Raw genomic sequence first — 27,117 nt, 5'->3', positions numbered from 1 at the left:
CAATTCTAATGGGATCTCACAGAGTAAGGTCCACTAGGTGATGTATGTATATAGAAAGCAATTCCATGGTTAGTATGAACAAGTAGGGGGATAGGGGGTCCCCTTGTCTGATGCCCCTCGAGGGTTCAAAGAAATTAGTTTGAGCACCATTTACTAAGACTGTTATTTTGCTTGTGGATATGCAGTTCATGATCAGAGTGGTGATTTTTGGTGGGAACTTAAAGAAGGTTAAGGCCTTGTAGACAAACGACCATTCTAGCCTATCAAAGGCTTTCTCAAGGTCTTGATTATCAGTTGGCCATTCATCCCTTTTATATTTTTAAACTAGTTTATAACTTCTTGTATAATAATAGCATTGTCACTTGCCACCTCCCTTTTAAGAAGCTAGCATGGCATAGGCTGATTAATTTAGGAAGAAAAGGTTTGATGCGGTTAACAATTATTTTGGTGATTATTTTGTATGTAGTGTTGAAGAGTCCTATTGGCCGGAAATTATTGGGGTTATTAGCATGCTTGAATTTTGGGATGAGGCATAATTGTGTTTGATTCATTTCCTCAGGGATTCTTGATATGGCAAAAATTTCTTTGCATAGCCGTTTAATAGAGGGACCCACAATATTCCAGTGTCGTTAGTAGAAAATTGGGTGCATACCATCAGGACCGGGGGCTTTGTATGGCTTAAAGGAATATACCGCAGAAATAATTTCTTGGGTGGCTAAGGGCCTATCCAATGAGGAGAGGTGAATGTTGCTAAAAATTGGGTGCGCACTTTTAATGGTATTCCACTCTGAACGAGTATTATTGGTTGTGAATATATCTTGGAAATAGTGGTGAGTGTTTCCATGATTTTTTGTCGATCCGTTATCCAATTACCGGCGTTATCTTTAAAGAAAGAAATATTGTTACGCCTACGCCTATTAAGGACTGATATGTGAAAAAATTAGTATTTGCATCACTCTCATTAAGCCAATTCAGGCATGATCTAATCTTCCAATGATCCTCCTTCAGGCGTAGAGTGTTATTATAATCATTGATTATGTTGTGTTCTAAATTTCTAAGGAAAGTGCTATTAGCATAATTTGGTGAGTTTTGGATTCCCCTAATTCTGACCAGTATCCTTTTCTTATTGGCAAAAATATTGCCGAAATTTTGAGCACTCCATTCACTAACATTAGTCTTGAAACATATTTGGGCATCATTGAAATTCCTATTATCCCAATTTTTCTCAACCACTTTACTAAACTCGGGGTGGTTTAGCCAATATTTTTTGAGTCTAAAGCGTTTGATAGAGTTAGTCCTAGTATTAGTTAGTCTGACTAGTAGGGATTATGGTCGGAGTAGGTCTTTGGGAGGTGAGTAACCAATATTGAGGGGTACTGCTCTAGCCATGCTTCATTAGCAAGGCATCGATCAAGTCTTTCTAATATAAGTCCATGCCTCTTATTTCTATGATTTGACCATGTGTAACGGCAATCTTTGAATTCTAGGTCAATTAAGTTACAGTAGTTAATACAAGACCAAAATCTGGAGGTCCTATTTCTATTAATGTTCCTACCTCCCCATTTCTCATCTTGATTTAGGATGTCGTTAAAGTCCCCACCTGTAAGCCAAGGGCCTTTGTAATTGTCAAACATAGTCTTGAGGTTTTCCCATAGACCTATCCTATTAGTTAACGAATTACTAGCATAAATTGAACTAAAAAGCCAAGGGTTGTGATTTGGTAATACCTGAACTAGGGCATGAAGTTCCTGATCAGTCTACCTCACGATCCACTGCTACCATTGTATCAACCCACATGATGACCATGCCACCAGCTCTGCCAACCGCTAGGATCTCTATTAAATCAGAGATATTGAAATCTGCCCTAAGAAGTGCATGATTTTCCATTTTAGTTTTCAATAGGGACACCATCCATGGATTGTGATTATTAATAAGTTCCTTAAAATTACGCCTGAAGTCTGCATTATTGGCGCATCTAACGTTCCAAATGATTATGCTAGTGGGTGTATTCATGATAGGGGAGTGGTTGTGGAGAGCATTTGCATAGTGATTAATTCCCCTCATGAATGAGTTGTCCCTCAGAGTGGGATTCACTAGGACATCATACTTTGTTGTTGTTATGTTGATCGATGGAGTTATCTTGATTGAGCACCTTTGAAGTGCTACTGGACAACGTAGTATGTTTTTCTTGTCCTCCCTTTCCGGGAATAACATAAGGACTATATCTCTTATTGTTGAGATTTATGTGAAGGAGCTTCTTCCCGGAGGGTGAGGGATCACTACCTCTTTTGCCTCTTGCACTTCCTGATCCTGATTTGCTCCTTGTTCCATCGGAGGGGCCACATGGGGATGGGCTTGTTGAGGTGTCCAAGGAAAGAATAGAGGATTCATCTCTGTTACCTCCTGTGATGGAAAGAATGGTAGTTTGAACATTTGGTTCATGTTCAGTAGGGGATTGAAATGTTGTGGAAAGTTCCAGTAGTTGTGCATGGTATGGTAAAGAGTAGGAGCTATTGCTGGGGCTAGGGGATCGAGAATGTTTGCCATCCACATATGGTTCATATAGTTGTCCATAGCCATTCTCATCCCCTCTGAATGGACTAGGAAGTTTGGGTTTTGAATGATCACCATGACTTCCTGCCCTTCTATCAACATTGAGAAGAATAGAGCTTGGCCTTGAAGTCCCTGCTCGATCCATGAGGTGGGTTGATGGTCCGAATATTGTGGTTGAGTTGCATATACTAAATTTGGAATTTACATGGGGTTGTTTGGGTTGTTGAGGTTCGTCGTGGGAGGTTGGAAGGAGTTTCTGGGCACCTTGTGAGTTAGTAGGGCCAGACGTGATCGTTTGTTTAGAGGCAAAAGTAAGTTTGGCATTTTGTTGTTGTGAAGTATTTGTTTTTAAGATATCGGAGGAATGTTGTAAAGATAAAGAAAATGATTGTGTATCTTTTGTGGAAGATTCAACTTGGGTGTGATTGGGCGAATTAGGTGTGCAAGAGTATATATGATCTATTTGGTTAGAGGTGTCCATAGGTGTGTCCATTTGGACAATGTTTGATGATAAGTGTATGCATGTATGTTGCATTGTGTCTGACTTGTCGTTTAGAGATTGAGTATTAATTGCATGTAGGATGTGATTATCGGCTATGTTATAGCTGTCAGCAGCTTCTTGATTTGGCAGCAACTTGTTATGCAAGTGTTCAACATTCTCATTGGTGGTAGCCACATTTTGCACACATTTCATGTGTACTGTGGCCATGTTCCTTGTTTGTATCGAAGAGCTTTTGTGTGTGGAAGAGGAAAGGTTTTGTGGTTGCAGAGGAATGTCTGTGGGGATGTCAATTCCTTCATATTCCTCTATTTCCTGAAGAGTGTCGAATTTATTATGTAGTAGTTGTGATTGATTAATAATATTGGAATCCATTTTTCTTGTTGAGTTCGTGGTTGTTTGTTTTTTGGGTGTGTATATTAGTCTAGGATCGGGGAGATGAGATTGGTCAGCATCTTTAGACCTATAAGAGAGCTTTTGAGTGTGGAGGTACTTACCTGTGGCTGCTTAAAAAAATTTGACATTAATACATACGTATCCACTTTGAGTGCTTTGTTGGTGTGCTAATAGTTGTGCCTTGTTGTTCCTCATTGCTCTTGACTGTGGTATACTTGCATGTGCTTTACTCCTCTTTTGGAAGGCCACTATTTGCCAATGGTTTATAGGGGTGGTGGAGGTCACCACTTTGTGCTCTGCATTAGAAGGTATGGGGCCGGGGTGGATTTGGTGTGAGAGCAGTGTAGGGTGGTGTGGCCTAGTCTCCCACAAGCTTTGCAGAGGATGTGTTCACCTTTATAAATAATTTGCTGCTTGTAGTTGCCTATGAGAATGCAAGATTGAATTGGTTCTTCAAGGGGCATCTTAATACAGAGGCATGCGTATCGTCCTCGAAGTGTTGCACTTGTGCAGGCATCAATCTTCAGTAGTTTTCCTATGGTGGTGCCTATTTTCCTTAGTATATTGGCATCATAAAAGTCTGTGGGCATCTGGGGAAGCCGTATCCAAATGGCTGACCTTTCCTGGGTGGCATTGCTTGCAATGAAGTTTGGTTCCCATTTCTTTATGGATAGAAAAAAGCCATTGATAAACTAGGAGCCATTTTGCAAGGCACTGATCATGTTTTCCTCCTTGTTAAATTTGACAATAAAATAATCTGAGCCAAGATCTATGAGTGGGAAGTTCTCCGATGGTCTCCACATTTCTTGTATTTTCTTTTTTAGATATTGGTGTCGTATACGTTTATCCAGTAGTTTAATGATCAGAGAGTATTTCCATGGTTGATACATTCTGCTTTTGTCATCCTCTGAAAGTTGAATTGTTCTTATGCCTTCGTGTAATTCATTTGAGGTTAAAGCCATGAAATCCTCTGCTTTGTTGTGCTCTTTTTTTACATGGTCGTTTTCCACCATATCAATATGCATCATATATTCTGATGCTAATAGTTTTTCTTTGAAGGATGATTGGTGGCTTGTAGTTGTAGTGATAATATTTGTTGTAATGATTTCTGGTGGTTTGGGTGGGATGTGCTGGGCTTCCTTATCAGCTTCTTCTTTCTCCATGGATGATATGTTTTAATATAAGACTCCATGTACTTATTAAAAGTGCACCCATTTCCACCATCCAATTATGTTATTACCAATACTTCTTTTTAATTAAAAAAAAAGGCAAAATACAATATTGATGGGTCGGCTGAAACTAATTACATTTTCTAGCCTAAAAATGTATAAAATAATAATTTTTAGTACGGGCTAAAAGTGAAAAAAGCCCTAATTACTTTTTAGGAGCAGCTAAAAATATACCTTTCTTAAAAAAATCAATAGTGTCCAATTAAATCAGTGGAATTTGAGTAAAAATTGTGTTGGGTAGCCACTTTTTAAAGTGGTATTTACTTTTTATCTAGCATTTTCAATGCTTGGCAATAGTAGCCACTAGTTTATTAAAATTAATATGAAAAGATTGTGTTACCCTTTCTTCTATCTTTTTCATGTTAAGGAGAAGAATTGTGATGCCGTCTGTGAGACGGCGACTGCCGTGGACTCCATTCGATTTTCTTTTTGTAAGTTGTCTCCGATTCTGGATATTTATCATATAATTAGTGGGTTTACAGAGGATATCCACTGATGACAAACATCTTCGTTTTGCATACTGCTACTTGATAGTATGTGCATAAGACACTTGGTAGAAAAGATTCATTAGCAGAAGTTGGTACCTTTCTAGGACAGATAGAACTATTTCCTCTTAAGATAGTTTGAATGAAGCACCTGCATGGGAAATACACTTGGCAACTAATTTAAAGGATAAACTAGAACTTTTTATTTTGTAGATGGTGATAACTGTTTATCCCGCATATAGCAGGTAATAGTTTCTCTACTTTTGAACTTTTCATTACAAGTTCAAAAGTTAAGGACACTTGGTCCTGAACTTCGAGTTCCAAGTTCAAAAGTTAAGAATACTTGGTCTTGAACTTAGAATTACAAGTTCAAAAGTTAAGGAAACTTGGTCCTGAACTTAGATTAACAAGCTCAAAAGTTAAGGACAATAGGTCCTGAAGTCCTGAACTTAGACTAACAAGCTCAAAAGTTAAGGATAATAGGTCCTGAACTTAGGCTAAGAAGCCCAAAAGTTAAGAACAATAGGTCCTGAACTTAGACTAACAAGCTAAGTTAAGGACAATAGGTCCTGAACTTAGGCTAAGAAGCCCAAAAGTTAAGGATAATAGGTCATGAACTTAGACTAACTAGCTCAAAGTTAAGGACAATAGGTCCTTAACTTAGACTAACAAGCTCAAAAGTTAAGGACACTTGGCCCTGAACTTACAGTCACAAGTTCAAAGGTTAAGGACACATGGTCCTGAATTTAGACTAACAAGCTCAAAAGTTAAGGACAATAGGTCCTGAACTTAGACTTACAAGTTCAAAAGTTAAGGATAAATAGTCCTTAACTTAGAGTTACAAGCACAGAAATTAAGGACAGGTGGTCCTGAACTTCAAGTTCCAAGTTCAAAAGTTAAGGACATGTAGTCCTGAAGTCCTGAACTTAGTGTTGCAAGTTCAAAAGTTAAGGACACTTGGTCCTGAACTTTATGAGCAGAAGGGTATTTTCGTCCAGGCAGGTAAAGTTTATTAAAGCACTGGCTAAAGACTAAAAATATTTTAAACAGTAGCTCAAAAACAAATACTCCCTTCGTTTCAATTTATGTGAACCTATTTCCTTTTTGGTCCGTGCCAAAAAGAATGACTCCTTTCCTTATTTGGAAACAATTTACCTTTATGCAATGATTTATAGTCACACAAAATATATGTGCCTCATTTTACACCACAAGTTTAAAAGTCTCCTCTTTTTTCTTGAACTCCGTGCCCAATCAAATGGATTCACATAAATTGAAACGGAGGGAGTATATATGTTATTAGTGGGTGCACTTCCCCCGAAATTTGATAAGATCTACACACAAGCCCACTGGACCAGGTCCCTATAATTATTTCGGCACATATGATTTTGGGTTGGACTCAGAGAGGAGCCCAGAACCAGAGCATCAGAACTAGAGTACCCGTTAAACTGTAAACATTTTGGGAGTTTTCATCTCCGGTGGTGGAGTGGTTGTTACGAGTAAACTGGCGGAAATAGATTCGCAGCGGAAGCGTGATTAGATGGGAGAAAACAGCTCTGTCACCGCCGCACCACCACCGCCACGGGGAAAATCCTCCGCCGAGGAGGACGCGCTTCTCAAGCAATTCTTCGCTGAGCTCAGCGAGGTTGAGCGCGATAACGAAGTTAACAGGTCAAGCCCCTTCTCTCTCTCACACACACACACAGCTTTTTATAGCAGATTAAGTGCAAATTCAAATATTGCTGCTTATATGCTTAATTCTAATTTCTTCGTTTGGTTTAAAACTTAAAAAATCTGCAGGATACTTTCATGTTTCAAGTTGAATCCATTTGAATACCTTAACATGTCGTTTGATTCATCCATTGACGATGTCAAAAAGCAGTATCGCAAGGTATATGTCTTAAACATCCCCATTGGCCTCAAATGAGTCCATTTTTATATCATATTTTGTGACCCCGCCCTAATATTTTTAACATAAATTACGTATACGCAGTTGTCTTTGCTTGTTCACCCTGATAAGTGCAAGCATCCACAAGCGAAGGAGGCGTTTGGTGGCACTCTGTGTTGTTACTCGTGTAGAGGAGAGTATTGTTATTTTAGATACTTTCTTCGGTGAGGGACTTCTCTATTCAAACAAACATTCATTATGTATTGGATGAATGCTAAGGTTCATATTTCTCAGGTCCTTAAGCCCCCAAGGCTTTGGTTTAGTGGTACAAGCGCAACTTGTGATGTGTGGCTCAGGCACATGTCACGGGTTTGAATGCCTGGTATTTAAGTGGAGAATGATAGAAGGCAGGCGTATTATCCACTTAATTTCGAACAGTGCGCCACTCGCCCTTGAGGGGTTTCACGGTTATTAAAAGAATTTTTTGGTTTCTTTAGTCTTATAAATGGATCTTTTCACTGAATATTTGAGTTATGATTTAATTGTAATCCCTGTTCTGCTCAGTAGGTTGTTTAATGTTTATAAATTGGTATCTTTCATGTAGAGACTGCCCCTTAAATGATCTTTTTTCATGTATAGACTGCCTGTTAAATGATCGGTTAAAAACATTTTACGTCGAGAAAGATTTTTCATAATGTAAGGCAACCACAGTAGTTGAAAATGGGTAATCCACTAAAGAAAGCAGAAGACTGCAGTTCCTGGGCCATTAATGTGAAACCTATGTTGCTTGGACTCTTTAAAATCCATGCCACACTCGTGTCAACACAACATGGGCGTAGGTGTGGGTGTGGGATGGATACTAGATTTGGTAACTTATCTTGGGTGCTTTGAATACATCTATGACGGAGAAGTATATATTAATGGAGTATTTGGTTAGATTTTTGGGTTTAATATATATATTTTGGTTAGATTTTTTTTTATATGTATATATATATATAAAATATGAGAATATTTTGCTGTTACGTAATTCTCCTGGGTCATACATGCCTTTTTTTGGATCAACCATGAGAAACACACCACCTTAAATGGAGCTTTACTTTCCATATGTGTTCTCATAGTCTGTTTGTGACCTGTTGTCCAGAAGAAGAGGAGCTGGTATGCAGCTTTCATTGAGAAAAGCTTCTTGTTGTTTCCTTTCCATACTAAGTAATCTTTAAAATTGTTCAACCATAAAATCTTATATTGTCTTGAGGAAAAAAAAATGCTTTTGAATCTTGTGATTATGAATATGACATAGTACTAAATGACGATAAATTTTTTGAAATATGTGATCTTAAATGTCATAATATTGTAGAGCTATAAAAACTTGTCATTAAGGGTAGAATGAGAAGTTAAATTGTTTTCAAATTTCAAAAAGTAACATTTTTTAAAACAAATTAATAAGAAAATTGTGTTAATTTTCTTAGGGAGAAGGAGTACATTTTTCCTTGTAAGAACCTAAACATATAATATGCAAGTAAGTTGATGGGTCCCCATTTTCCTCGAATGGTGGCTCTGATGTGTCTTGGGTATATTATACAATATTGGATTAGAGTAATGAGAAACTGAAAGTAATTATGAAAAATAAACCTAAGAGAGAGAAATGAATGAACAATAGGAAATTGAGAATTTTTGAAAGAATATAATTGAATGTTAGTATTAAGTGCTATGGAAAAGAAATCACTGTAGGTTAGCATCACCGAATGCTTTAGTAATTAATTAGCATTCAACTTGAAAATCAAAACAAATCATTGCAATTGAAAATTCAAAATAAACCACTCAGTGTGGTGTGTGTATGTCATCTCTCCTCTGAGATAGCTTCCCTAAACTTATCCAAAAATCAGATGCTCATGCAGAAAAAGGCCAAGAAAAATCTGCAACTAATGGTCCCCCTTCAAGAATTTGACAAATAGTGAATACCTCTTTCAAATGAGAGTATAACCTCATAATCGCTTTCCCACACTAAAAAGAAACGGACAATGGAAAAGTCAGCAAAGCGAAGGATGAGTTTTCATGGATTATGGAGCATGGAACACGAGATAGCTTTCCTCGAAGGCATACTTAGAAATGGGCAAGGGAAAAGGTATGCTCTTTCTTTCCAGTTCTGCAAGTATTCCTTTTGAACCAATCTTCCCGGTCATAAGCACTTCCCTTCACATAAAACCAAACTCGATCATTGTCCTGAATTACCACCATTTAAATTGTCCTTTCCCATTAATACAATCTTTTGTCCATGGAAACACATAGTGTGTTTCTCATGTGTGATCTCAAAAAAAACATGTCTGGACCAATAATATTCCATAATCTCTGGAACTTTCTACAACAACTAATGTTTTTGAGCATGCCTTCTAGGATAGCTATCTCGTCTTCCTTGCTCCATAATCTCTGAAAACTCTAACATCCTCACTAGCACCTTCCTTTGCTGACTTTTCCATTGTCTGTTTCTTTCTATTGTTGGTATGAGATTTTGAGGATATACTCTCGATTGAAGGATGTGTCTAGTGTATTTCAGATTTCTTGGAGGGGATAATTAGGCTGCAGTTTTTTCTTGGTCTTTTTCTGCATGAGCTTTTGATTTTTGGATAAGTTTAGGGAAGCCATTTCGGAGGAGATATGAAGCAATGTTGAGTGCTCTGTTTTGATTTTTCAATTAAAATGTTATGTTTGGATTTCCAAGTTGGACATTACTGAAGCATTTCGATGATGCTAACCGACAATGATTTCTTTTCCATATGTTAGTATTAAGTGTTAGTTAATACTAATATTCAATTTTATTCTTTTGGAATTTCTCAATTTCCCATTTATCTCTTTGGTGTTTGTTTTTCGTAATTACTTTCATGTCCGTAACTCTCATTTAATCATGTATAACACTATTTTTGTTTCTATTAATACACATGAACGATCACTTCAGAAGTATAGTCTATAATAGGCTGTGTCACTATAACAAAGGCATATTTCACTACTTCAGAATTTTGGCTTATACTGGGCTCATCTTCTAAACTAACTGGATAAAGCCTTTTCTTTTAATTAAGCTTCAGCTTTTGATTATTTAGTGTATTGCTTGAAGTAGTGGTTGATCGAATTTTCATTTTCAGATTGCAGAATAATGAGTTTCTTATCATGTTTCCCTGCTTAATTGATCATTCAACTTGGAGCACTTTGTTTTTCAAATAGCACTGTGCCGATTTCTCATTGTTTGAATGTACAGGACCCTTCACCACATTGTCAACTTGGTTATTTGTAGTAAAATGAAATGGTTTAGTGCTGGAATCATTTATTTCGTGTGTTGTTTTCCTTTCTTTTTTCTAAAAAATCAATATTCTATGGTCACAATCTTTAAGGACTATCAAAGGAATGCACTTTCAGGAGAAATATCATAGGTGTTGAGTCAAAAGAATCAGAAGAAGGAATGGGGAGAGCTCGAAAGAGTTTAAGCTTTTCTTGAATTTCAAAAAATACAGGCTTACCTGTAGTCTTATTGCAGGATGATTTAGTTTGATTTATCATTTTACTGCTCAGTATGAAGTAGCTGTTTTTTAGAAGTGGTTAGGTTGACACTAAAATGCTCCCAGACCTTGATAGGAAGGCCTGGAGGTCAAACATTAGGGTTGTAGGATAGGGGTAGTAAAGCTTTCCTTACTTCATTCTGGGAGTGAGGCGGGGTTGGATTAGGGTTGGTCTTAGATGGCTTGCAGTTTATGTTGGACCCACACTATTCTTGTTGTTTGTCTTAGCCCCGGGCCTTAGATTATGGTTACTGTTATTGCATGTCATTCATCTTTCGGTTTTTATGTGTATGTTACTATTACGGTTTCTATTGGAGTTACTAATGAATTCTCTTCTCTTGTTTTTTTTACTTTATTTTTGTCTTTCTGAGCCGAGGGTCTATCGAAAACAGCCTCTTGGCCCCTATCGGGGCAGGGGTAAGGTTTGCGTACACATTACCCTCCCCAGACCCCACTATGTGGGATTTTACTAGGTAGTTCTTGTTGTTGCTTCCCTCTAGGAGGGAGATTCCTCTCCTTTCTCCGGTTCCCTTCATTGGAGAGCAGTTTTAGTTTTCCTTTTTCTTCCCTAGCCTCTTAGTTGCAAGGTTTTATATATTTTCTTTTTTGCTTGTCATGGAGCATAAGATGTTTTTCAGGTCAGGGAAAATGTTTCGACATTCAAGCTCACAATGAAGGTGCTGAATGTTGGTTCGAATGGGTGGAAAGCAGTAGGTATGTTTATTGTAAGTTGATGTTAAGCAGAAAGCTTTCCTTGTGGATCTGTCATATTCTCAAGGAAGCCTCAAAGTGTAAGGGGTCGTTTGGTAGGGTGCATAAGAATAATGTTGAATAGGGTGTATTAGTAATGCTGGTATTAGTTATGCTGCATATTTCTTATCCATTGTTTGGTTTGATATATTAAAGTATTGCACAATTTCTAAAAGAATTGTTTGTTTACAAAAATACCATCAAAACTAGTCCACACTCTAACTTTTTAAAAGAAACATATGTTGAGAAATGTTTTTATATGAAAAAGTTTTAAAAAATTATTTTATTTGTCTACCTATATTGTAAAATAAAATTAAATATTTATTTAGAAAAAAGAAAATATGCTAAGTATTTATTTATTTACTAGGGATATAATTTTATTTCTCACTATTTGGATTATTTTGAACTTGCATTAATATTTTGATTAAGCATAAATTTTGAAGGACAATTGTGTCTTTAACTAAGCTAATGCATGCATTAAAACCCATTGCATTGCTAATACCATTGTTTTCTATGCATTAGTTATGCATATGATAATACCAAATAGGATGTATAACTAATGTCTGCATAACTAATGCATAGGTTCAAAATGTCTACCAAATAATGTATTATTAATATACAAAGTCAATGCATGCATTAGCTTTTCTAATGCATCCTACCAAACGACCCCTAAGGGAAGGATCTTCAAGACATGGAAGAGTGGGGACCATTTCACAGACATTTATGGCTCTCTTAAGCATAATAAATTTGGCAATCTGCTTAATTTCAGTATAGGGTCATAAAAGAACAGTTATGGTTCTACCAGAGAATGTTCCATATGCAGGGTGGGTCATAAATGCTAGGAATATAGAAAATCTCATTAATAGCACTCCATTGTCCACAAAGGCTCCTCTCAGGAGGAATTTATAGAAATTAGTTGGAGAAGAATCATACAAAGAGGCTTTAGACAAGAGCAAATGGAGAACAGATGAAGCGTGTCTTCAAAAAGCGTCTTTGTCAGATAATCTGATCAGAATATCTGGTGGCAAACCCTCAGATGAATCTGAAAAGCTGCAAAAATGCTTGGTGGGTAGTTTTGCTGGTCAGGATGAGCCTCCGACAAGAAATGATGTGCACAGATGGGTGATCGCAGCGGACTCAACCTAAGAAAGAGTGGGCGCTAATACTTTTATCCAATAGCGGTATCGGGGTCAATTTTCCACAGAGAGCTTCAATTTGGAGTTGAGTGTTTGTATGGTCTAGGACTATGTTTTAGCTCCTAATTGATCTTCTAACATTTTTGGTTTTCTTTTGATTATCAAATACAATATAGCAACTACAAATTTAAAGCTAAGTTAGGCTAAGATATTGATTCTAAGTTGTATGCAATATAGAGAAAGGCACTAGGGTCATGGCATGCATCTAGGTGGTCAACTAACGGGTAGAGATTCTTAATGCAAGAATGATGAATATGGGACTTATGCTATAACTGTTGCACTTTTGCACCCACTCTCACACCTCTCGGTAGAGAAAGTGATTTTGCCCAATTGACTCTCTCGAGACCAATTGGGTAGGCCAATTTGCCCAAGCAACTCATGGTTCAAGTTGGGTAATTACTCTCTCGAGGTTTAACCCGTTAATTGGGGCTACCATTCTCATGGGTCCATCCCAATTCCTTGTTGGAATTAATCTTGGGGTCATAGACTCTCTTTCTCAAGAAGAGTCAAGACTCACTAAGCTAGACTTAGTGTTTGCAACCACCAAATCTTAATGAAAACATAAGATTAATCCAAATAACAAATACCCAACATCATTCATGCACTAAACAATCACACCCATTAATTACCCACACTAGGGTTGAGCCACAACCCTAGCTAATGGGTTTAGCTAGCCATAATAGAAACATAAATTGAAGAAATAGTAGATGAAATTGACATAATAATTAATTACAATGTTAATCTACTCAAATCCACGTTAATACTAGAAGAAATTTCCCAAAATAGGCTAAAACCATGTAGTCTCGAGTTCAGCTCCTATCTGATAAAAAACCAAAACTGAAAAAAACCGATCCTAAAAAGTAAAATGTTCTATTTATACTACACAGGAAAAACCGGACAAAAATACCCCTGAGGGTTTGGCGCGGACCGCGCACAAATGACGCGCGGCCGCGTAGGGTTTTGGGTCTTCATATCTTGCTTCTGGCACTGGGGTCGCGGACCGCACAAATGTGACGCGCGGCCGCGTGAACTTCATCCTCGCGGACCGCACTGATTAGGTGTGCGGCCGCGTGGGCTTTTGCCTTGAATGATTGGGTCTCTGACAATCTTAGGCGCGGACCGCGTAAAAAGGGGCGCGGACCGCATGGAAAGGGGCGCAGACCGCGTGAAAAGAGGCGCGGACCGCGCATCTTGACTAAAAAAATGGCATGGCCTTTGAACTTTCCTGCGCGGCCGCGTGGCAAAACAGTGCGGACCGCGCAGGTTGCCCTTGAAAATGCCCAGCCTCTGAACTCTCCTGTGCGGTCGCGTGACAAAACAGTGCGGACCGCACAAGTCATTTTGTTCCCCCTTTTAGTTGTCTTTTGACACTTGACAGATTTCACTCCTTTTTGAGCCGATCTTTGGTATTTGTCATCTTGTCGTTCAAACCTGCAATCAAGCGCAACTTGTAAGCATTTTGGGACAAATTTATAGCAGTTAATGCACAAAGCTTAGGTAAGAATGGGTATAAAACATGTAAAAATCATAGTTATCAACTCCCCCAAACTTAACCCTTTGCTTGTCCTCAAGCAAATAAAATGAGACCTACCCCTCAATGGACAACACCCACGTAATTCCTGCTTATCCTAAAGTAACCTCAACAAGCATCAATTGGGACTAACAATTGCCTTCAATACGAATGCATCATTAACACATTTAAACTTTGAAAGCTTGTGGGTCAAGTGTGACACAAGAGCATCAAGAGCTGACACATTTCATCAAGGAACCTTTCTCAATTTCTTTGGTCATTGTGGAACCCAAACTCACACATCTTCGACGTTCCCTAAGTGAACCTCACCTTTTTAGAGTATTTGCACACAAATCGAGGTGAATGGACTTCTCTCTCATCTCTTATAAAGAAAAGGCTCTAAGTCCGGCTCTAAGTACCATATGCTTGCCCCTTATGTAAGTATCCACTAATGTAGGCTTCCCTCAACTCAAGATCATATACGGCTTTTGAGGAGTCATTGTGAAGGCTTTGGGTAAAGGTAGGACGTGTTTTTGTTCAAATGAGTTCAATCTTCCCCTAAACACTTCTTTGAATTTATTTTGGCACACTTTCTTGACTCAATTGAGTAATTCACTTCTTTCAAGGAGTTAGAGAGACACATTATCACTCTTTCTTTTTGTCTTTTTCTCTTTTTCATCGCCTTGCTTTTCTTTTGCTTTTGCGCCTTTTTACCACATTGATGCAATTCAAACTCTTTCTCCTTTTTACCATTTTTCCACACCTTTTTCACTTTTTTGTTGTCCTTGGATTCCCTTTTTTCTTTCTTTTTGTCTTTTTCTCTTTTTCATCGCCTTGCTTTTCTTTTGCTTTTGCGCCTTTTTACCACATTGATGCAATTCAAACTCTTTCTCCTTTTTACCATTTTCCACACCTTTTTCACTTTTTTGTTGTCCTTGGATTCCCTTTTTCTTCTTTTCTTTTTGTCTTTTTCTCTTTTTCATCGCCTTGCTTTTCTTTTGCTTTTGCGCCTTTTTACCACATTGATGCCTTTCTTGTCTCTCTCCCCCCAAACTTAGACATTTGATATTTACTCAAGGGAAGATTTGGGTGCCAAGAGAGGGTCTCGTTAAGAACGGGTATAGGCTTGTAGCTTGGTTCATGAATGAAAAAGGTTTAAGGCTTAAAAGGGTTGAACTAGGGATTATTTCATTGGTAGGTTATGGAAATTGTTCAAATTTTTGCGTTTTGGATCAAGGAGAGCCTATAATCACGTCTCAAGTCAAGTTCCACCTATGATTTCGCCTCAACAGACATTCAGGGCAAGTTCTAGACCATCGGCTCGGTACTTGGGCTCACGATTCGAATTCTCACTACACACACTCAAGGATTGCCAAAGACGGAGTCGGGGGCCCACAACGACCTTAGATATGATTCAAGCGCACAATGGTCCAAAATGACCACACGATGATTATTTGGTCAACACAAGAGTCTCAAGGCCACAACTTTCACCATCCTAAACACAACATAATGTCTTTGACCATAGGACCAAAGGCAAATGTGCTAGGCCCAAGTGAAGCTTTGCCTGAGGTACCCTTAACTACAAAAACTTGGAAAATCAAAAAGAAAATAAAAAACGGACTCAAACCCTTAAGAAGGTTGTCACGCCATCTATCATTGGGAAGAGCCACCCGGTTCATACAACATCTACCCTTGGAAAGAACCGTGGCATTAAGAAAACCAAGGGCTTATTGCAAACGCCAAAACAAAACAAAAAAAACTACGAGCCTAACTTTGCAACTAAAACGAAAAATTTTAACGAAAACTAGAAAACCAAAATGAAACCGAATGAATATGTACAAAAAGGGAGTAGAATATACAACCAGGGAGAATGAATATATACATAGAGTTTGAGAGCATCTAGAATGAACAGTTATATACAAGTCATCTACAACTACGAATGTGCAGAAAGTAAAAGAATCTATACAGTAATCCAACAGTCAATCCAAATAGTAGGTCCACACCCCCACGAATAAAAGCTAGCATTGTCCCCAATGCTAACTATCAAAATAAGCACAAAAATGAAAGAAAGGATATTGAAAGGCCCTTCAAGCCTCATCCGTCACCCTGTGCTGGTCAATGGCTCCTAAGTCTTCTGTATTGGCGGGGACCTCAGACTGGTCCCCGGCCTGCTGCTGCTGTGCTGCTGGGCCAGGTGCCTGATCAAGAACTGGCTCATCAACTGGTGGGCCAGTGGAGGGACTCTCCTGAACTGGTGCTACCTCAATCACAACTCCCGTAGTGATAGGGAGTTTCCTCTTCTTCCTCGGCCTTTGCTCCTCCTCCTGTACCTGTGCAGCTGCTGGCTCTATAGCCGGGTCCCCAAATAGTAGGTCAAGTGGCAACTGATCTGCCATGAGCTTGTCCACATCCACTCTCAACTGTGTCACTAACTCCTTTGAAGCCTTCTGCTTCCTCAGCTTCTTGTGCTCCCGAGCCAATTTCTCCAATGCTTTGCCATGCGCCCCGACCACCTTAGTCAAGATATCCTGCGTCGCCATCATCTTTTCCTGGTTGGCCAGGATATTCTTCAGTGCCTCCTCAATGAAGGAAGGAATCTCAACAGTAACTGGCGCTCCCTGTGCCTGTACAACAGTGGTTAATGTGGACAACTTGGACGTCTTAGCTGACATCCAGTTGTTCAAACTGGCAAGGGAGTGGGTGAGCTGGTTTGCGGTGAACCGGTGAGTCTTTGATGAAGGGACTACCGGGTCAGCTGCAATAGAAGGACCAACTGCTGATGACGGACCTGGAGGCAATGCCTCATCAGTAGCAGGAATGGTGGAAGGCTCACTGGGCTGCTCAATGACCGTTGGCTCCTCAGACTGACCAGGTGCGGTGGAAGTGGATGCCACATTCTTCTTGCCCCTCTCCGGGTTGTCTGGACCCAACTGACTATACCATGAGTACGGGGCCACCGGAGGTACCTTGACATCATATTTCTTTTTCTTTACTTTCAATTCTCTGAAGTACAAAGAAAGTGTGTTTGGGAAAGGGTAGTTTGTTTGGGTCTCATTACCAACGGTAGAAATCACTCTTGACATAATATTACCCACATTCAGAGGGAAACCCGCCATGATAGATGCTACCAAGACAACACGAGGGAGGGGAATGGAGTGATCATGTGTAGACGGGTCAAGTCGACTACACACGAAAGTCAACCACCCTTTGGCTTCAAAGTTCAGGGTGTTCCTAAAAATCTTTTCTTGTGCTTTCAACCAGACTGGGACTGTACCCGGGGCTGCCAAGTGCTCGGCCAACCAAGGACGAACCTCCTCTTTCATTGCTAGCTTTTCTAAATATTGCGATTCATCCTCTTCTCCGAACCCCAGGAATTCATTCAACGATTTGTCATCAAACACAACTATCTTGTCCCTCACTTTAGTTACTTTGGAGTCCAAAACTATATGGTGAACATTGCTGTAGAACTCCTTCACCATATACTCATTCGCCATTTCAACACGTTCTTTGAAGAAGCCCCAACCCTCCCTAGTGCGGAATTGTGCTTGCACATGAGGGTTGAGAGGGACAAGATCGGCATCTATGAACTTCCTCTCCGGAATAAGTTTCCTTCTGGGCCACCACTCTCGGAATATGTGGAAAGCAACCTCACTAACAAACCTGTCTGCCCATGCCTCCGATTTTCTAGTACGCTCAATCCCCCGACCTGTGGCTCACCTCCCTCAGCATATCCTCCACTCTCCCCTGATAATGAAGTTGTGGGAGATGTGGAGTATTGCTCTTATTCTCTTGCTACGGACTCATCAGACGAGTCCGAGATGACATTAATCGGCTTCTTGGAGGAGGCTACATTATCATGATCCGGGGAAGGGGAATCACGGAGCTGAAATGAAGTGGACATGTGGGTGGGGGCAGATTCCGAGGTAATGCTCCGTGAAGGTGCATACTCACTCCCCGTGGAATGAGATGCAGCTCTATCAGCTTCCCGGATTATCTTCCAGGTTTTCTTTATCAATTCCCTGGTTTGAGGAGTGAGTTTCACAATCCGCCTGCTTTTCCCTCCTCGGGAGGAACCCCCTCTCCCGGGTTGTATTTCTTTGCCCGCTCATTTTTTAGCCATTGTCTGCAAGGAATACATGTCTAACATTGTTAGTATAAGCACATAAGGTGAAGTGGACAGTTCAGTTGAATGAAAAGAGTGCAGACACAGTTACACAGGCAGAGGGGCGCGGACCGCACCAAAAGGCACGCGGTCCGCACAGTATACTGACACCAACACATACCTCTCTGAATACACCGACGCAGTCCGCATAGAAATGGTACGCGGTCCGCGCAGGTGAAATGCCAAAATGTTGACCTCTCTAAACTCTTCACACGCAGTCCGCACTGTTTTGGACCGCGACCGCGCTGGGCTCACGCGGACCGCACAGAAATGATACGCGGTCCGCGCAGAGAGGTTCATTATCTCTTATCCAGAGTCACGTGGACCGCGCACAAATGATGCGCGGCCGCGTAGGGCTAATTTAACTGAGCCGGTTGTTTGTTCAATTAAATTCAATTTTTGTTCACCTTTTTGGGTCCTAAGTGTCCCTACTCAGTTATTTAACAAGATTCCATGCCCATGATTTAAACAAAAACACACAAAAATCTAATCTAACAGTTAAACTAAGAAGAAAAAGACGAAAGTAAGAAGTTACACTAGTAGAAAGCAATTAAACAAAACAAAAATTAGACTATGATTGAAATTAATGAGAGTTGTTACCAGGGATTAATGAGATTTCAACTATGTGCCCAATTAATGTTGATGAACAGTGAAAATTAGAGCTCAGGTGTAAAATTGGCGAAAAGGTTAAAATGAGGCCCAAGGCCTCTATTTATAGAAAAGCCCTGGGACCCAGTACCCACCTACCAATGCGGCCGTACAGAAATGGACGCGGACCGCGCTGGATTTTGCATCTTTCACTTTAGCTGTTCAATCCACGCGGACCACACTGTTTTGGTGCGCGGCCGCGTGGGACTTTTTCAGAGACTTGGTACTTCTTGGTCCTCCAGCGCGGACCGCACAGAAATGTCACGCGGCCGCGTTGGGTCTTCTGGGTCTTAGCCTTTCAGCTGCTCACACCTACGCGGATCGCACTGTTTTGCTGCGCGGCCGCGTAGGCCATATTCAGAGACTGACCATTTTTGCCCTGCGCTGGTTCAACATTATCCCTTCAACACTTCACAAATTATCAGCTCAAAAGTCCTACTCTACAACATAAAAACAAAGAAAAAGAAAAAGACATGGGTTGCCTCCCAAGAAGCGCCTGATTTACGTCGCGGCACGACGCGTGTTAAAATCATAGTCATTTCAAATGAATGAGTGCCACCACGTGGCTGTCATCAATCTTTCCTAAATAGTGCTTGACACGATGCCCATTGACCCGGAAAACTTCACCATTCTTATTTTTTAGATCAATGGCACCAAAGGGAGTTACACCAACCACTTCGAATGGGCCGCTCCACTTAGACTTCAGCTTGCCCGGAAATAACCTCAACCGGGAGTTGAAAAGAAGAACCATGTCACCAACTTTGAATTCCTTCCCTAGGGCATACTTGTCGTGAAGGTACTTCATCTTGTCCTTATACAAGGACGAGCTGTAGTAAGCATGAAACCTAAATTCATCAAGTTCATTCAATTGCTCAACCCGGAGATTTGCCGCGACATCCCATTCTAAGTTCAACTTTTTCAGGGCCCACATAGCCTTATGTTCCAATTCTACCGGAAGATGACAAGCCTTCCCAAACACCAACCGATACGGCGACATACCAATCGGAGTCTTGAAAGCTATACGATAAGCCCAAAGAGCATCATCCAATTTCTTCGACCAGTCGGTCCTATTTGCATTGACAGTCTTGGACAAAATACTCTTGATCTCACGGTTGTACACCTCAACTTGACCACTCGCTTGAGGATGATAAGGAGTGGTCACCTTGTAATTTACCCCATACTTGGCTAGCAAAGAGTCAAAAGCCCGGTTGCAAAAATGAGAACCCCTGTCACTGATGATAGCACGTGGAGTGCCAAACCTCGTGAAGATACTCTTTTTCAAGAACGCCACCACACTTCGAGCTTCATTATTTGGAAAAGCTATGGCCTCAACCCATTTTGACACATAATCAACCGCTACCAAGATGTAGGTGTTGCCACAAGAACTTACGAATGGTCCCATAAAGTCTATCCCCCAAACATAAAAAATGTCAACCTCTAGAATCGTGTTAAGGGGCATCTCATCTTTCTTCGAAATCCCTCCGGCACGTTGGCATTCATCACATCTTTTCACAAAGTCACCGGCATCCTTGAACAAAGAAGGCCAATAGAAACCACAACTCAACACTTTAGACGTCGTCCTCGCCCCACCATGATGGCCACCATAGGGAGAAAAGTGACAAGCTTCCACAATACTCAATTGCTCTTCTTCGGGAACACACCGGCGAATTACACCATCGGTGCAAATTTTGAAAAGATACGGCTCATCCCAATAGTAGTCCAAACAATCCCGCTTGAGCTTCTTCATTTGGTTAGAAGAGAGCTCATACGGAATCACACCGGTAACAAGATAATTGGCAATGTCGGCAAACCATGGCATGTCTAGCATTGAGACCGAGAGGAGTTGTTCATCCGGAAAAGCATCATTTATCTCAAGGCCGTCCAAAGGCCTCCCTTCCTCCTCCAATCGAGACAAGTGGTCCGCCACTTGATTTTCACTACCCTTTCTATCAACAATCTCCAAATCAAATTCCTGAAGAAGAAGCACCCATCTCATTAACCTCGCTTTCGAGTCTTTCTTCGTCATCAAGTACCTAAGGGCGGCGTGATCGGTATGAATAATCACTTTGGCCCCCATAAGGTATGGGCGAAACTTCTCCATGGCAAAAACAATGGCAAGCAATTCCTTCTCGGTGACCGTGTAGTTCCTTTGAGCTTCATTCATTGTCTTACTTGCGTAGTACACCATATGGAATATTTTGTTGATTCTTTGGCCCAAGACTGCCCTACCGCAACATCACTAGCATCGCACATGAGCTCAAAGGGCAAGCTCCAATTTGGTGCGGTAATGATGGGGGTAGTCGTCAACTTGTGCTTTAGAAGCTCGAAAGCCTCCATACATTTCTCATCGAACACATATTTTGCATCTTTCTCTAGCAATTTACACAACGGGTTAACTACCTTAGAGAAGTCTTTGATGAATCTTCTGTAAAAACCCGCGTGTCCAAGAAAACTCCTCACCCCTTTGACGGAAGTAGGGGGAGGGAGCCTTGAGATAACCTCAATTTTCGCCTTATCAACCTCAATCCCTCTTTTTGAAATTTTGTGACCCAACACAATTCCTTCTTCTACCATAAAATGGCATTTCTCCCAATTGAGAACCAAGTTTGTGTTTTCGCATCGGGCCAACACACGATCCAAGTTTTGCAAGCAATCACCAAATGAGTCCCTAACCACACTAAAATCATCCATGAAGACCTCCGATATGTCCTCCACCATGTCGGTGAAGATTGCCATCATACATCGTTGGAAGGTCGCCGGTGCATTACATAATCCAAATGGCATTCGAGAGAAGGCGAATGTGCCATAAGGACATGTGAAGGTTGTCTTTTCTTGGTCTTCCGGGGCAATGAGAATTTGGTTATAGCCTGAATACCCATCCAAAAAACAATAGAAAGCCCGACCCGCAAGACGATCAAGCATTTGGTCCAAGAACGGCAATGGGAAATGATCCTTTCTAGTCACCCTGTTCAACTTCCGGTAGTCCATGCATACCTTCCAACCCGTCACAGTACGAGTCGGAATAAGTTCATTGTTGTCATTGGTCACCACCGTCATTCCTCCTTTCTTTGGCACACATTATACCAGAGAAGTTCACGAACTGTCAGAAATTGGATACACCACGCCTGCGTCAAGCCACTTGATGACTTCCTTTTTGACCACCTCTTGCATGGCCTCATTGAGTCTCCTTTGATGTTCAAGAGACGGCCTAGCATCCTCCTCCAATATTATCTTGTGCATGCAAAACGCGGGTCTAATACCTCGAATATCCGCCAAGGTCCATCCAATCGCCCGCTTGCGCTTTTGAAGAACCGCCAAAGTGGCGTCAACCTGCACGTTAGTCAAGCAAGAAGAAAGAATAACCGGCAAAGTGAAATTAGGACCAAGAAATTCATACCTGAGATGAGGAGGGAGTGGTTTCAACTCCAACACCGGTGGCTCCTCAATAGATGGCTTGGTGGGTGGAGTCTTGCGGTTTTCAAGATCAAGAGATAACTTTCTCGGTTCATAAGAATACGAGCTCATGCCATGTAATGCGTTCACACACTCCACCCTTCTAGCATCATCATCAACAGCCATGTTCAATAGCACGGCCTCAAGTGGGTCCTCAACATTTGCCATTGCGCTTGTGTCATCCACTATCACCGCCGTGACAATGTCAACAAACGAGCACACCTCGGTGCTATCTGGTTGCCTCATTGATTTGCATACGTGGAACACCACTTTTTCATCACCAACACGGAAGGTCAATTCTCCCGCTTCCACATCAACCAAGGCCTTCCCCGTAGCTAGGAAGGGCCTTCCAAGAATGATAGGCACCTCGAAATCCACTTCGCAATCCAAGATCACGAAATCGGCTGGCAATATGAACTTATCAACACGAACAAGGACATCATCAATAATTCCCAAAGGCTGCTTCATTGACCGGTCCGCCATTTGAAGCCTCATAGAAGTTGGACGAGGTTGTCCAATTCCCAAGGTCTTGAAGACCGAATATGGCATTAAATTGATACTTGCCCCCAAGTCGCAAAGGGCTTTTGCAAAGTCGGCACTTCCAATGGTACATGGGATAGTGAATGCGCCGGGATCCTCAAGTTTTGGAGCCATAGAATGCACAATTGCGCTCACTTGATGGGTCATCTTGATTGTCTCACACTCCATTGATCTCTTTTTTGTAACCAAATCTTTCATGAACTTTGCGTATCCCGGCATTTGCTCGAGTGCCTCCACCAAAGGCACGTTGATAGTCAAACTCTTCATCATTTCAATGAATTTCTTAAATTGGTTGTCACCCTTTTGCTTGGCCAACCGTTGAGGATAGGGCGGAGGAGGTCTAGGCAAGGGTGTCTTGGCTTTTGGCACCACCGGTTCGGGCATATCAATGACGTGTTCCCTAAACGGGTTCACGTCCTCTTGAGTCTCCTCCTCACCCTCATCAATTTCAATTCGCACATCATCACTTGCACTTTGTTCAACAACATCCTCAACTACCAACGGGATCTCATCATTTGGTAACTCATCTTCATCTACCGCAACTTGGTTTCCTCTTGAGGCATGCACATCACCGCCTCTTCCACTTCGTGTTGTCACTGCCATCACATGATTATTGTGCCCACCCTTGGGGTTTATTACCGTATCACTTGGTAGAGCACCCTTTGGGCGAGTATTTAAAGACTGAGAGATTTGGCCTAATTGCACTTCCAAGTTCCGAATAGATGTGTTATGCGAAGCTAATTGGGCCTCAGAATCTTGGTTCTTTTTCATCATTTGCTCGAACATGCTTTCAATTCTCCCCATCTCGCCTCCAGACGAACTCGGACCTTGAGAAGGAAAGGGAGGCGGGTTATTGGGTTGTTGATACATTGGAGGCCTTTGAAAGCCTTGCCCCCTATTACCTTGTCCACCATTGTTGTTGTTCCAATTGTTGTTCCCGTTCCAATTACCTTGGTTCCCCGAATTATTGTTCCCCCAATTGCCTCCTTGATTGTTGTTGTAATTCCAATTGCCACCTTGTTGATTGCCCCAATTACCTTGGGGTCTCTATTGTTGATTCCCTTGATTACCTATATTCCCTTGATAGTTGTTGACATATTGGACTTCCTCACTTTGGTCATCAAAACCTTCATTCGAATATCCATTACCATCATTATTGTTGTCATATTGTTCACAATTACCTTGAGGTGGTTGTCCTCTTTGTCTCCTTTTCAAAATAGAAACACCTTCCATTGCGTTGACTTGGCGCGGGTTTTGGACTTGTTGCAATTGCGCCTTTGCCAATTGATTCATAGTTGTTGTAAGCTCGGCTATAGCTTGGCCATGATCGTGCAATTCCTTATGCAAATGGATGACCGTGGGGTCACCTTGGGGCACGTTTGCTCGGCTTTGCCATGCCGAAGAGGTGTCGGCCATTTCATCAAGTACATCACATGCCTCTTGGTAAGAAAGTTTCATAAAGTTCCCTCCAGCCAATTGGTTCACAATGCATTGATTTGTGGTGTTGATGCCCCAATAAAAGGTTTGTTGAATCGTAGCCTCGGTCATGTCTTTATTGGACACTTTTTCACCATTGTTCTATATCTTTCCCATATCTCATGCAAAGGTTCCGTTGGCTCTTGTTTGAAAGCTAGAATTTCATCCCGAAGAGCTGCCATATGACTTGGAGAGAAGAACTTGGCAATAAATTTGTCCGCCAATTCATCCCATGTTGTAATAGAATGATTGGGGAGCCTTTCTAACCAATCCAATGCTTTACCCCGAAGAGAAAACGGGAAAAGCCTCAATCTCAACGCATCCTCGGACACGTTTGTCTGCTTGCTACCCCAACATGTATCCACGAACCCTTCAAGTGTTTGTAGGCATTTTGATTGGAGGCACCTGTGAAATAACCTCTTTGCTCGAGCAAGGTCAGCATAACATTTGTGATTTGAAAGTTCCCCGCCCGGATTCGGGGAGGAACAATAGCACTGGCGTATCCTTGATTTGGTAGAACTCTGGGAACCACTTTCGGCGGTGCCGGAGGAGGGTCTGGAGTGTTGTTGTTCTCATTTGCATTTATATTGACATGCCGGCCTCTCCGTGGGAGTTGAGGTAAGACCTCATCTTGTTCTAGATCCTCTACCTCCTCCCCCGCTATCACATTGCCGAGAGGGTCATTTGCATTAAGAGCCATTGTACCTGATTGATCGACACAACAAGGTCAGTAAATAAGAAGGAAAGAGAAGCAAAATACAATACTAGCTACACAAATAGTCAACACCGTAAAGTTCCCCGACAACGGAGCCAAAAAGTGATCGCAGCGGACTCAACCTAAGAAAGAGTGGGCACTAATACTTTTACCCAATAGCGGTATCGGGGTCAATTTTCCACAGAGAGCTTCAATTTGGAGTTGAGTGTTTGTATGGTCTAGGACTATGTTTTAGCTCCTAATTGATCTTCTAACATTTTTGGTTTTCTTTTGATTATCAAATACAATATAGCAACTACAAATTTAAAGCTAAGTTAGGCTAAGATATTGATTCTAAGTTGTATGCAATATAGAGAAAGGCACTAGGGTCATGACATGCATCTAGGTGGTCAACTAACGGGTAGAGATTCTTAATGCAAGAATGATGAATATGGGACTTATGCTATAACTGTTGCACTTTTGCACCCACTCTCACACCTCTCGGTAGAGAGAGTGATTTTGCCCAATTGACTCTCTCGAGACCAATTGGGTAGGCCAATTTGCCCAAGCAACTCATGGTTCAAGTTGGGTAATTACTCTCTCGAGGTTTAACCCGTTAATTGGGGCTACCATTCTCATGGGTCCATCCCAATTCCTTGTTGGAATTAATCTTGGGGTCATAGACTCTCTTTCTCAAGAAGAGTCAAGACTCACTAAGCTAGACTTAGTGTTTGCAACCACCAAATCTTAATGAAAACATAAGATTAATCCAAATAACAAATACCCAACATCATTCATGTACTAAACAATCACACCCATTAATTACCCACACTAGGGTTGAGCCACAACCCTAGCTAATGGGTTTAGCTAGCCATAATAGAAACAGAAATTGAAGAAATAGTAGATGAAATTGACATAATAATTAATTACAATGTTAATCTACTCAAATTCACGTTAATACTAGAAGAAATTGCCCAAAATAGGCTAAAACCATGTAGTCTCGAGTTCAGCTCCTATCTGATAAAAAACCAAAACTGAAAAAAAACTGATCCTAAAAAGTAAAATGTTCTATTTATACTACACAGGAAAAACCGGACAAAAATACCCCTGAGGGTCTGGCTCGGACCGCGCACAAATGACGCGCGGCCGCGTAGGGTTTTGGGTCTTCATATCTTGCTTCTGGCACTGGGGACGTGGACCGCACAAATGTGACGCGCGGCCGCGTGAACTTCATCCACGCGGACCGCACTGATTAGGTGTGCGGCCGCGTGGGCTTTTGCCTTGAATGATTGGGTCTCTGACAATCTTAGGCGCGGACCGCGTAAAAAGGGGCGCGGACCGCGCATCTTGACTAAAAAAATGGCATGGCCTCTGAACTTTCCTGCGCGGCCGCGTGGCAAAACAGTGCGGACCGCGCAGGTTGACCTTGAAAATGACCAGCCTCTGAACTCTCCTGTGCGGCCGCGTGACAAAACAGTGCGGACCGCACAAGTCATTTTGTTCCCCCTTTTAGTTGTCTTTTGACACTTGGCAGATTTCACTCCTTTTTGAGCTGATCTTTGGTATTTGTCATCTTGTCGTTCAAACCTGCAATCAAGCGCAACTTGTAAGCATTTTGGGACAAATTTATAGTAGTTAATGCACAAAGCTTAGGTAAGAATGGGTATAAAACATGTAAAAATCACAGTTATCAATGGGCTGCCCAAACATGGAAGGCTGCTCATGGCCTCAACGTATACGACATGAATGGAGTTCAATTCCTTTTTGAATTCCCCTCAAGGAAATTGGCGGAACACGTTTTGGTGGGTTGCTGGCAAAGACAGAATAGCAAACTCAGGCTGGAATGGTAGAGTCCAACGGCGGGGTGCTTCCCAACTGTGAGAAGGCACGGGAGAAAATATGATATATTGATATTGTGTGTTCAATACAATACAAAGGTCCTTATTTATGGCTATACTATACAAAGACATACTACTCCTATTCTAATGTGGGACAAGACTACATTATGTACATATCTAACACTCCCCCTCAAGCCGGTGCATACACATCATATGTACCGAGCTTGTTACACATGTAACTAATAGGAGAATCAGTAA

The 27,117-nt window shown here is 41.2% G+C and overlaps 1 protein-coding gene across 4 annotated transcripts in view; it reads left to right on the top strand.

Annotated features, from left to right (window-relative positions):
- The first annotated feature begins 6,541 nt into the window (after positions 1-6,541).
- The window catches only part of LOC104211397 (uncharacterized), a 30,665-nt gene continuing 10,089 nt past the window's right edge, over positions 6,542-27,117 (top strand). For 2 of the 4 annotated variants that reach the window (XM_070147541.1, XM_070147542.1), the window contains exons 1-4: positions 6,542-6,830; positions 6,960-7,050; positions 7,153-7,271; positions 11,231-11,306. In XM_070147541.1, coding sequence (XP_070003642.1) covers positions 7,028-7,050; positions 7,153-7,271; positions 11,231-11,306 — 218 coding nt within the window. In that variant the 5' untranslated portion in view covers positions 6,542-6,830; positions 6,960-7,027. Of the gene's footprint in view, positions 6,831-6,959; positions 7,051-7,152; positions 7,272-7,341; positions 7,651-11,230; positions 11,424-27,117 lie in introns of those variants that run through there. The other 2 variants (XM_009760445.2, XM_009760446.2) reach the window with 2 other exon arrangements.

This window comes from Nicotiana sylvestris, chromosome 6 (genome assembly GCF_000393655.2).
Source record: "Nicotiana sylvestris chromosome 6, ASM39365v2, whole genome shotgun sequence".
In the NCBI taxonomy this organism is placed as follows: Eukaryota; Viridiplantae; Streptophyta; class Magnoliopsida; order Solanales; family Solanaceae; genus Nicotiana; species Nicotiana sylvestris.
Note: the sequence above shows the minus strand (reverse complement) of the source record. Positions and strands in the feature narration are given on the sequence as shown.